At 41.3% G+C, this 12,355-nt stretch overlaps 1 protein-coding gene across 1 annotated transcript in view; it reads left to right on the plus strand.

The window, feature by feature from the left end:
- EIF4G3 (eukaryotic translation initiation factor 4 gamma 3) overlaps nt 1-12,355 on the plus strand; it is a 294,797-nt gene that overhangs the window by 243,051 nt on the left and 39,391 nt on the right. The window contains exons 24-27 of the mRNA XM_037032698.1: nt 1,817-1,949; nt 5,766-5,860; nt 10,690-10,783; nt 12,066-12,183. Of these exons, the coding sequence (XP_036888593.1) occupies nt 1,817-1,949; nt 5,766-5,860; nt 10,690-10,783; nt 12,066-12,183 (440 nt within the window). The remainder of the gene's footprint in view (nt 1-1,816; nt 1,950-5,765; nt 5,861-10,689; nt 10,784-12,065; nt 12,184-12,355) is intronic.

Consider the following 12,355-nt stretch of genomic DNA (forward strand, 5'->3'; position numbering starts at 1 on the left):
TCATCTTCAAAATGAATGCATTTAACTTCCCTGAGCCTTATATTTTTAGTCTCAAAAATGGGGGTGTTGAGGGGAGTGAGGGGGAAAAATGGAGACCGCTATACTTGAACAACAATAAAAATAAAAGTTAAGAAAATAAAATAAAATGGGGATGTTGCTTACCTTTCAGGTGTATTGTAAAGATTCAGTGAAGCAATTATGTAAAGTGCCTAGCTCGTAGGCAAAGTTGTTTTCTTCTCTATTCTTTTTCCTGTAAACCTTCCTGTTCTGCTGCTTTTGTTTTCTTCATTTCTCGAACCAGAAACAGTTTTTACCACTGCCACCTCTTTTCTCTCTCCTCCCTTTAACTCCTGCAGGGAGTATACTGTAGCTGACCCTAAACTAGAGAAAGGGAATACAGGGCCCTGCCCTGCCCGAGCTAGACCAGATGGCGCTGGTGGCTGGTCCTTTGTCTCGCTAAGCCCATGTGGCCTCAGGATCCTTCCTGTTACCAATGCCACTGCCATTTGGTCAGGATCTGAATGCTGATTGAAACCTATTTGCCATCCTTGCCTCTAGCTAATATAAAAATGTAAATAAAAAAACTCCACTGAGTCCTCCATCCACTTGCACTTACATCAAATGTTGGAACTGTAGGTGGGTAGAAAGGAAAGGAAGTATAATTATAAGAAGGCAACTGGTTTTGTTCTCCATAGAGAAGATAACTGACGGATGGAGTGGTATGACACTTTGTGTCGGTTCAAACCAGAACCATGATATGAAAAAAATGTATTAGTCATCTTGATTCAAAGCTCCCATGGAGTGTGTTATGAACCGAGTAGCAATACCCCAGGGTAAGACAAGGCCAAAGAATCCTGATCTTTCTTGGTTACTCTTCTCTTGACTCCATGTAAGTATACAAAATAATGTGAAAATACATTTGCGCTAGTCTTTCACTCTGCCCTGTTACCCACTGGCTGTCGGGATGCTCGGTGTAAAGCAGTTCAGTGTTGACTGAGAGAAGCTGAAGTCTTTGGCTCTAATCCCCCAACTGCACATAGCACCGTCTGTAGGACAGATGAAAAACTGCTGAGGTGGTTTACACTTTCCAGCAGTGAAAAACATGAGGTAGATTTTCAAATTTTTTAATTTTTATCTATTTTTAATAGATAAATAGAACTGAAATGCTGTTACAGTTGTCCTGATTTCCCCCCTTTGCCCCTTTCTCCCAGTACCCCCACTCCCTCAGGCAATCCCCCCATCATGGGTATAAGTTCTTTGGCTACTGTATTTTACATCCCCATGGCTATTCTTTACCTATTTGTACTTCTTAATCCCCTCACCTCTTCCGCAGTCTTCCCTTCCCCCCTCCCATGTGGCAACCTCTGGTAACTACCTCATTTTTCCTTTTTACTCAATTCCTCCACCCCCTGACTTTCCCTTCCATCCCCAGTAGCTGCCACTTGTTCTCCATTTATGTCTGTCTCTGTTTTGCTTGTTAGCTCAGTTTGTTCATTAGATCCCACATATGAGTGAAACCATAGGTATTTGTCTTTCTCTGACTGGCATATTTCATGTAGCATAAGTTTCTCCAGGTTGATCCATACTGCTACAAAAGGTAAAATTTCCTTCTTCTTTTATGGCCGAGTAGAATTCCATTGTGTGAATGTCCCATAGTTGTTTTATCCACTCATCTGTTGATGGACACTTGGACCGCTCCCATATTTTGGCTGTTGTAAATAACACTGCAGTGAACATAGGGGTGCTTATGTGCTTTCAAATTAGTGTTTTATTTTTTTAGTTATGTGGCTGATAACCCTATTTTCTCCTTTTACAGTGTAATTGGGTATCTCGAAGAGCAGATCAAGGGCCTAAAACTATTGAACAGATTCACAAAGAGGCTAAAATAGAAGAACAAGAAGAGCAGAGGAAGGTCCAACAGCTCATGACCAAAGAGAAGAGAAGACCAGGTGAGAGGTGGAGTCCACTGGGCATTAGAGAACTTAAGAGTTTGAAGGGCAGTCTTGGCTGGTGCCACTGAGTGGATTGAGTGCTGGCCTGCAAATCAACGGGTCGCTGGCTCAAGTCCTAGTCAGGACACCTGTCTGGGTTGCAGGCCAGGTCCCCAGTAAGGCACATGAGAAAGGCAACCACACGTTGATGTTTCTCTACCTCCCTTTCTCCCTCCCTTCCCCCCTCTCTAAAAATAATAAATAAAATCTTTAAAAAATGAAAAGAGCTTGAAGGACAGATATCATGAATTCTGTGTTTAGCACTGGCTGGTGTGGCTCAGTGGGTTGAGTGTCATCCTGCAAACTGAAAGGCTGCTGATTTGATTCCTGGTCAAGGCACATGTATACCTGGGTTGCAGGCCAGGACCCCGGTGAGGGGTACGTGGAGGCAGCTGATTGATGTTTCTCTCCTTCTCTTTCTCCTTCCCTTCACCTCTCTCTAAAAATAAATAAAATCCTTTTTTTAAAAAAAGGATTCTATATTTAGCTGTTAAATGAAATCAGACAGAATAATTCAAACGTCATTGGTACATGACGTTTCACTTGGAGGCAGGTTATTGAGTAACAGCAGGGGTTGCAAGAACCGAACATGGTGTCTTTGACTATTTCAAAGTCAGTAAGCAGGAAGACTTTATTGAGCATCTTCTGTATACTTAGTACTGATGAAAGGTATAAAGAGATGTGGAAGATATGGTTCCTTCCCTCAAAAACACAGGTGGCCAACACAAGGCCCACAGGCCGAATCCGGCCTCCACCTTGTTTTATCCGGCCCAGCACCTTGTTTCCACCTGGTGACAATGCTGAACTCTCGCTTAACTGTTAAGGAGTAGTTACACTTATACAGTCCTAAATTACATTTGGCCCTTTGAAGGCAACCTCAAGGTTGATGTGGCCCCCGGTGAAAATGAGTTTGACACCCCTGCTCTAAAGCTTACAGTTTATCCAGGAAGGCAAAACTAAAAAAGGAAACATTTGTCAAGCAAATAGAAGATACTATCAATTATGAGATCTATTCTCCATGAAGGTTGTTAAAGTTCAGAGAAGAATGATAGAAAATGGAAAGAAATCTTTATTTGGGAAAGGGGCACTTGAACTGGGCCTTCATGGATGGTAGATATTTGGAAGGAAGGGAAGAATTTTAGTTATGAAGTTAAAATAAATATATTGTAAAGAGGAATAAACAAACCTTATTGCAAAAAACTTTAAATGTTCAGAATGAATGGAAAAATGTCTGGGAGTGGAGAGCCTGATTAAGAATTTTTGACTTGAGTTGGTAGACATTGTAAGTTTTTGAGCAAAGAGCAAAGCAGTAATGTCATGCTGGAGAAATGTGAATAAAATAAGTCTTTTGCCCTTTACTCAATGGGTCAGTGGGACACCAAACTCAGAAATATTGCAGTTGCTGAAATCCTGTGTGGAAGGAGTTGAGACTTAGTGTCAATAGGAATGAAAAGGGAGAAACGGGGAAATAAATGAAAGATTAAACGAAAGGCATTTTACATCTGGGAAAATAGAAAGTCCATGGGCTAAGTTTTGGAACAGGGAAATGGTTATATTTCTTTTAAGCCTGCTTATTTTGAGATGACAGTAGGGAATCTAAGAGGAAATGTCCACTTCGCAGTAAGTCAGTAGGCCAGTAACTGGGTCATATAGTGTAGAGGCTGAGACCGTAGACTCTGGATTCAGACTTTCTGTGTTTGAACTTCATCTCTGACATCCTAGCTGTATGACCTTGCACAAACCACTTAATCTGTAAAATGGGTCTAATGTTAGTACTGAGGATTTGCGTGGGGATGAAATGAGGTAGTAGTATATGTAAAGTGTTCAGCATAACAACCAGCAAATAGTAAATACTCAATAACCATTAGCTCTTATTTATCACAGACACAGTAGATCTCAAAGTGAAGTTATGAGAGATGAATTCTCTTAGGAAAAAAGTGTACTTTTTTTTTTAGATTTTATTTTATTTTTTTTTTAGACAAGGAAAGGGAGGGAGAAAGAGAGGGAGAGAAACATCATTGTGTGGTTGCCTCTCAAGTGTCCCCTACTGGGGATTTGGCCCATAATCCAGGCATGTGCCCTGACTGGGAATCAAACCAGTGACTTTTTGGTTCGCAGGCCCGCACTCAATCCACTGAGCCACACCAGTGAGGGCAAAAAGTATACTTTCAAGTTTCATAGGACAGCACAGTGCCTTTCCAATAATGACTTTTATTTATTATCAAACTAGGTTGAGAAGGAAAATATCAAACTTAGTCCCTGGAGGATGTCCGTGGCTGACTAAAGGAAGGAGAGGGCTCTTAGAAGGGTGACAGGTGAAGAACGAGTGGAGTGGTGCCGGGCTGTCAGTGTCGTAGGAACGAGAAAGAAGCGGTCTGCTTGTGATCGCTAATACCAGGTTGCACAGAGGAAAGCAAGAAGTGTGTGGCTGTCGGAGATGTTTTCCAATAGGCAGTCTGACAGCCTCTCATCACTCGTTTAACAAATATTTATTGAGTGCCTTTCACTTAACAGGAGAGAGAAAGTCACTACCGTCATGCAGCTTACATCGTACTGAGAGCAAAAGACATAAACGAATGCTTAAGTCTAAATATTTGTCAGATAAATTTGTTCTATACAAAAAAATTAAGCAGAGAGACAGGGAGTCGGGAGTGCAAGGCTTGGTGGGTAGAGATTGTAATTATGAATAAGGAAGTTGGGGAGCCCATTGCAGTTAGTATTGTTTGAGCAAAGACTTGAAGCAAGTGAGGAAGTTAAGTCATATATATATATATATATATATATATATATATATATATATATATATATATATATGACTTAACTCAAAACCCCATATATATATGGAGAGGGTTTTGAGGCCAAGGGGAGTATAGTGAGCACAAAGGCCCTGAAACAGCATTTTCAAGGAACAGCAAGGCGGCGAGTGTGACTGGATCAGTTGGTGCAGGGAGTAGAGTGGTAGAAGGCGGGATCCGGGAGGGAGAGTGTCAGATTATTTAGTGCCTGTGGGCGTCTGTGAGGAATCTTTTTCTCTTAAGTGGAATGGAGAGGTAACAGAAGTGTTTCAAGCAGAGAAGCGCCACAAGACCTGAGTTGTGCTTTACAAGGGTCACAGTGGCTGCCATGATGGAAACAGGTGAGGAAGCGAGGAAGCCATTGAAGAGATTTTTGTACTAATTGAGGAAATGTTTCTGGCTTAAACCAAATTGGTAGTGTTGGTAGTGGTTAGAAGGGGCTAGATGCGGAATATATTGCAAAGGTTGAACTGACGAGATTTGCTGACAAATGGATGCAAAGTGTGAGAGAAAGAGGAGTCAAGGTTTTTTGCTCAAGAAGCTGATAGATTGAAAAAGCAGGTTTTGAGGCAGTGATTTAAGCACACTGTCTTTTGACACCATTAAATGAAATAAATGTTGGAATAAATAATTTCCATCTATTTCTCCCAAAGTGTCTTATTAACTCTATAAACAGAGTCATTAACTCACTAAAAACTATCTTTGTTCCTCCCTGTGTAGCACTCAGATCTCTCTTCATTTGCATTGGTTGATTTCTTCAAGGTCATTAATGTTTCATGGGAGATCCAATATAAGCAGCGTGGTTCCGTTGGCTGTTTTCATGTCGTGGCTGTTAAAGAGACTGAGCAACGCTTTAACAATTTCTTTTTCTTTTCCTTGGTTTTGATTGGAGCTGATGAGCTGACACTGTTGCTCCCTCTGTCGCTGTCAAACAGACCTGAGACAGATGAGAGACGGGCTTACTCTTTCCTCCTGGCAGGTGTCCAGAGAATGGATGAAGGTGGGTGGAACACTGTGCAAGGGGCCAAGAATAGCCGGGTACTGGACCCTTCAAAATTCCTGAAAATCACTAAGGTGAGTGTTACATTTAGAATAATAGCAGCAGGCCCTGGTCCGTGTGGCCCAGGGGTTGGAGTGTTGTCCCGTAACTGAAACGTTGGGGGTTCATTTCTGATCAGGGCACATACTTAGGTTGCAGGTTCAGTCCCCAGTCTGGGCAGTTGATCGATGCTTCTCTCTTGCATTGATGTTTCTTCCTTTCCCTTCCTCTCCCCCCTCCTTCTTTCTCTAAAAGCAGTGAAAAAAAAATGTCCTTGGATGAGGATAAAAACACACACACAAAACAACAGCCTCAGAACGTGACTCTCCAAATCACTTGTTGCTCATATAAAGTAGGCATAATGCAGATTCTGTGGGGTGGTTTTTATCTACAAGTCAGTGTTGATCACTGTATTCTTACGTACTTGTCCTAGCATTTGTCTTTTTTATTTCTGTGAGGGTTTACTGAAGAGGAAGGAACTAGGTTAATTCTACAAGTTATGAAATGCTTAATATAAGAAAGATGATCACAAAGGTATTTCAAAAGCCATAATCAATTGTAAGCTTTTATACAGTGTATCCTTAGCTTTGGGGAAGAAGCAGCTAACTGTTTAAGTCTAACCATGAAAGAAATTAATGGTTTGCTATATCCAAGGCCTACTAGAGATCATTCTGTGATAAATATTTAATATACTACATTTAATTTCTTCTCTCTAGAGAATCTGTGGACAGTAAGAGAATTTTCTCCTAGCAGATATTTTCAGTAGAAGTCGATCACTATAAAGAGGGTGAAGAGTATAAAGAAAGTAGAATTACATTTTGTAAAAGTGGAAACTTGTATCCTAGTGGATTTGAAAAATTATTTGCAAGTTTAGTTTGATCCTTAGTTGTAATACACTTTCCATAGTTCTGAAACTTGGCAGCTTGCCAGTATGACACTAAATCTAAAGCTAATCTGAGAATATCAAATGGAAGGAGATAACTGGCAAAAAGGAAGAGACTTTAATAAAACTGGAAGAAGGTGGGCTATGTCTTTGCATGTTCAGTTTTGTCAAAGCTTTGCTTAAGAACATTACTCTGTGGGTCTCTCTTGATCAGTTAGCGAAGGCCCTATTCTCAAAGATTCCGGTACATTCGTCTATATGTCTCAGCATGAATTCCATTGCTGAATAGAACTTGATTCCCAGCCACTTTCTTTTTTCTTTTTTTTTATGGTAGATTTCTTTTTTTTAAATTATGGTTTATTGATTATGCTATTACAGTTGTCCCAATGTTTTCCCCTTTGCATTCCTCCACCCAACACCCCCCACTTTGACACTCCTCCTATATTTGTTCATGTTCACGGGTCATATGAATAAATTCTTGGGCTACTCCATTTCCCATACTGTCCTTTACACCCCCATGGCTATTCTGTAACTACCTATTTGTACTACTTTATCCCCTCCTCACCTCTTCACCCATTCCCCCACACCCTCTCCCATCCGGTAACCGTCCAGATGGTCTCTGTATCCATGATTCTGTCTATTCTTCTTGTTTTAGTTTTTTAGATTCAATTATTGATAGATATGTATTTTTTCCCATTTTGTTCATTGTTTTGATCTTCTTTTTCTTAAATAAGTCCCTTTAACGTTTCATGCAATAATGGTTTGGTGATGATTAACTCCTTTAGTCTTTTCTTGTTTGGGAAGCCCTTTATCTGCCCTTCACTTCTAAATGACAGCTTTGCTGGGTAGAGCAATCTTGGCTGTAGGTCCTTGCTTTTCATGACTTTGAATATTTCTTGCCAATCCTTTCTAGCCTGCAAAGTTTCTTTTGAGAACTCAGTTGAGAGTTTTATGGGAACTCCTTTGTAAGTAACTACTTTCCTCTTGCTGTTTTTGAGATTCTCTCTTTATCTTTAACCTTGGCATTTTAATTATGACATGTTGTCTGGGAGTGGGTCTCTTTGCATCCATCTTGTTTGTGACTATGCTTTTGGACTTGCGTGTCTATTTCCTTCACCAAACTAGGGATGTTTTCTTACATTATTTTTTCAAATAAATTTCCAATTTCTTGCTCTTTCTCTTCTCCTGGCACGTCTATGATGCCAGCGTTGGACTTGAAGTTGGCCCAGAGGCTACAAGGACTGGCTATGACCACTGACCACCAACCTCTGCCCTCTGTGGAGTATCAGCTGTGCTTATACTTTGCTCACATTTTTTGGATTCTTTTTTCTTCTTGTTGTTCTGACTGGTTTTTGGGATCCTTATGTTTCAAATCATTGATTTAATTCTTGGCTCCATCCACTCCACCGTTATTTCCCTGTAAATTGTTCTTATTTCGATTATTGTATCCTCCATTTCTGACTGGGTCTTTTCTGGGCTGTTGAGTTCCTTGAGCATCCTTATAACCAGTGTTTTGAACTCTGCATCAGATAGATTGTTTATCTCTATTTTGTTTAGTTCTTTTTCTGGAGTTTTGACCTGTTTTTTCATTTGGGCCATGTTTCTTCGTCTCGTCATTTTGGCATGCTCTCTGTGTTTGTTTCTATTTATTAGGTAGAGATGTTGTGACTCCCTGCCTTGGTAGCATGGCCTAATGTGGTAGGTGTCCTATAGGGTTCAGTGGCACATCACTCAAGTTCACTTTCTGTCACTCACACTGAGTACTTGAGGTGTGCCCTCCGTGTGGGATGAGTACACTCTTGTCTTGTAGTTGAGCTTTGGTTGCTGTTGGCAGGTCAATGGAACAGACTTTCCCAGGCCAATCAGCTCCAAGGACTGGCTGTGACCACTGACCACTAACCTCCGCCTTCTCTGGAGAATCAGCTGTGCAGGGGCAGGGTTGTGGTGCTCTGATGAGGTCTGTAGCTGTCCACTGGGTGTGTAGGCTCTGGGATTTCCTGAGTGGTACAGGCGAAGTTCAGGCCCCAGCTGTGTTCTGCTCCAGGCCACTCTGTATGAGCTACGAAGCAATCTGCTGATGGCTGCTACTTACGCAGGGCTTGGAGGTTTCCAGGCGAAGTGAAGCCGTGAACCTAGGCTGGCTGATGCTAAGGCTGGACCTAGGGCCACTCAGCAAGAGGTACAGGGACCAGGGGCTCTCTGAGGCCAGCTGTGGCTATAGAAAATTTAGGAAGTTGTAAAGCATAACCAAGATCAGTCATTCATATGGAAAAGCCACTGTTAACAGTTTGGGTGAGGCAGAGCCTCAGGGGATCCTCAGGGCTGGGCAAACTGTGTTAACCAGTTTGGCGGAGTCTCAGATATGATACTCTTGCTGGCCCTGTGGCTCTGTGGAGGGAGCATTCAGAACAGGGACAGTGGCCTCTGCCCTCATTTCTGCCTGGGAGAAGGCTGTTCCCCAGCTCTTGCCTTGATGCCAGATACTTCAGTTCCTCCCCATATGTCACTGGTGCCTTGCAAGCTTCTTACCCCAGTGCTGGAGCTCAGAGGGGGTGAGGCTCAGTAAGTCCATGTGTGGGTTCTTTAAGAGGAACTTACTGGGACTCCAGAAGTCTCTTCTGTTAACTTTATCCCCACTGGTTTTTGTAGCCAGAATTTATGGGGACTTATCTTCCTGGCACTGGAACCCTGGGCTGGAGGCCTGTTGTGGGCCTGGGACTCCTCACTCCTGAGATATCCCTCGGAATTTTTATCCACCACACATGGGAGTGGGACCAGCCCATACCAGCTCTCTGCCCCTTCTACCAGTGTGGATGGATGAGGTTTCTTTAATTCCATAGTAGTTGGATTTCTGTTCCTCTTGATTTCTGATGGTTCTGAGGGATGGTTGTTCTATAGTTTAGTTGTAATTCTGAAGTAGTTGTGTGAGGAGGCGAGCCACGTTTGCCTACGCCTCCATCTTGACTGGAAGTCCTCCACCCTCTTTTATTTCCCACAAGAGAGGGTTTTAACCAAGATCTTGTGTTTAAAGAATTACCCCAACATCAGCCCCAGTACCTTTGAATATTTTATCAGTATTTAATAATAACATTTGTTTATTTTGTAAGTATTGTTTATGGATACTATAAAAAAGAATACTGCTGGTATTAAACTTACAACATTATTTCCTTAATATTTTGAAGAATATGTAAGTTGTTTTTAATTTGTGTATATTCAGATAGTATACTATATTTAAATAAGTGTACTAGAAAAAGTTCAAAGCTGTTGAACAAACTGATTGGTAACTAAGAGAGGTTTGTGTGAAAGCATGTCATATAGTAAGACCGTACTTTCAGAACACAGTAATTCCTTTGTTACCAACAGCTGTATTACAGCTTTTTGTGTTGTATGTGTTTTAATTTGTATTACATTGTAATTCTGTTCACTTGCACCAAAAATGTACGTGGAGGACTAAACCTGAAAGATAACAGAGACTTTATTTCCCAACATTCCATTCTCACTCTTCTAATTCCCCTTTATTGACAATTCCCATTCCCCCTCGGTAGCCCCAGCTCTGATAGGTTTTCCTAAAATGTGAGATCTTTGTCTTTTGACATATTCTCTCAAAATCATAGGGAAAGATTAATGAGTTAACTGTGTAGTATTTTTGTATTCCTTCTGTTTTAATCACTGGGTATTATTATACAAGAGGAACCATTAGAAGTGGCTCACATAGCAAACTGGCACACCATCTTACAGGACTCTAATGCATGCTCCGGACTGGCCACTGGTTTTAAATTGCACTTTGTGGAAGCTGGAATCCAACAAAGTGCTTTGCAGGCCACAGGAATCCCACTTTCACACAAACAATTCCAGTTTATGTTTCTTAAATCGGCATTCTGAGCCACATTTTGTGGCTAGAATTAGTTTTACAGCACTGAAAAAGAAAAACTGTGGTTCCGGAGTGTTTCCTGGAATTTACTCTTGTCACTTACGTTACAGCCCACAATTGATGAGAAAATTCAGCTGGTACCTAAAGCACAGCTGGGCAGCTGGGGGAAAGGCAGCAGTGGTGGAGCAAAGGCAAGCGAGACTGGTAAGCAGGGCGCCCCTCTCGGTGAGCTGGTTGTGCTCCTTCGGCGTTCACCTTGCAGGCACTCCCACAGCCACGCAGGAATGATTTCAGGCAAGGCCCTGCGGAGTAATTGTGCCCCAACATACCTGTGGCCCTTTCTGGCATTGTTATTTCCTCCTCAAAAATGATTCTTGGGTGTTTAAACTTTTTGTTTTTAATTTTAGTAGTTAGGCTATTTTAAGACTTTAATGTCTTAGGGTCCTTAGTTGTTGTTCACAAATAAAGTATAATTACAGAAATTGCTGGGAGCCCAAATTAAAAGGCAAACTCATTTTACTGAGAAAGAGAATGTTAATACCCAGAGCATTTAATTTCAGGGTGTTGTAAAAAGAATTAGATTCAAATAGCTTTTCAGATATTATACCAAAAGTCATATTTTGAAGAATTTGACCTTAAGACTGCAGTGTTTGGATTGTTACATCTGAAACGTAAACACATCCTAAAAGCTGAAGAAGCCCAATAGAAAGAAGAAAAACTTCATTATTAACCTTCTTTCCATATTTCCTTTTTACTACATAATTTTGACCTTCTTTTCTTTAAATTAAAAAAAATTGTTATTCATTTAAACCTACATGCATAACTTTACATAAATAAAATATCACGTTTATATTAATTACCTTTTTTAAGTGAAGTACAGTTGACCTTTAAACAACTTGGGGCTTCGGGGTGTCCCACCCCTACCCCATGCAGCTGAAAGTCCGTGTATAACTTCTGATTCTCCCAAACACGAGTTGTACCTTGGTAACCACGGGGATTGGTTCCAGGACCCCCTCCAGATACCAGAGGCCTGGATGCTCAAGTACTCTGTATAAAATGGTCAGCGCAGTCATCCCTTCGCATCCACAGCCCCCCAGCCGTGAATCGAAAGCAGTATCCGTGTATAATGGACACACAGCTCATCAAATCTTGCTCAAGGGTCAACTCTATTTGTTTTTTCTTCTTCCATCCTTCTCCTGTTAATTACTCTTACCCCCTTGCCGTACTGAGGATAATTCAATTATGTTTTTAAAGGAGCAAGAACAAATCATTGTAATGAGTGAAGATTTCTAATTAGTTTTTCCCATACAACCTCTTTCTAATACTCTGCTTGTCAGAATATGGTCTGTGGACCAGGAGATTGGCATCACCTTGTTAGGCTTGTTACAAATGCCTAGTCTCAGGCCCCACTCTAGGGAGACAGATGGATTAGATGCTGCATTTTAGTCATGTGATTCGTACTTTTTTTAATCCTCAACACATATAGATGCCTTACGGTCAAGTGCTTCCAGTTTAAACAGATTCTCTGCTTTGCAACCTCCAGCACCCTCAGGGTCTACATCGTCCACACCTTCAGAGTTTGATTCCCGGCGGACCTTAACCAGGTAAGAAGTTTGTATACATAGTAACTTAAGACTCACCTGCTTGTCACTATGTCCATCTGTCAGTCTGTCCCTCTCTTTCTTACACACACAGATGCTCACACAAATTATGATGATAATCCCTATGGACGGATTCCTGTCATCCCTAAGACTGATTTCCTTTCTTTTTGTCCTT

The sequence above is a fragment of the Sturnira hondurensis genome, unplaced genomic scaffold (assembly GCF_014824575.4).
Source record: "Sturnira hondurensis isolate 20B ecotype Veracruz unplaced genomic scaffold, ASM1482457v3 Scaffold0021555, whole genome shotgun sequence".
Classification (NCBI taxonomy): Eukaryota; Metazoa; Chordata; class Mammalia; order Chiroptera; family Phyllostomidae; genus Sturnira; species Sturnira hondurensis.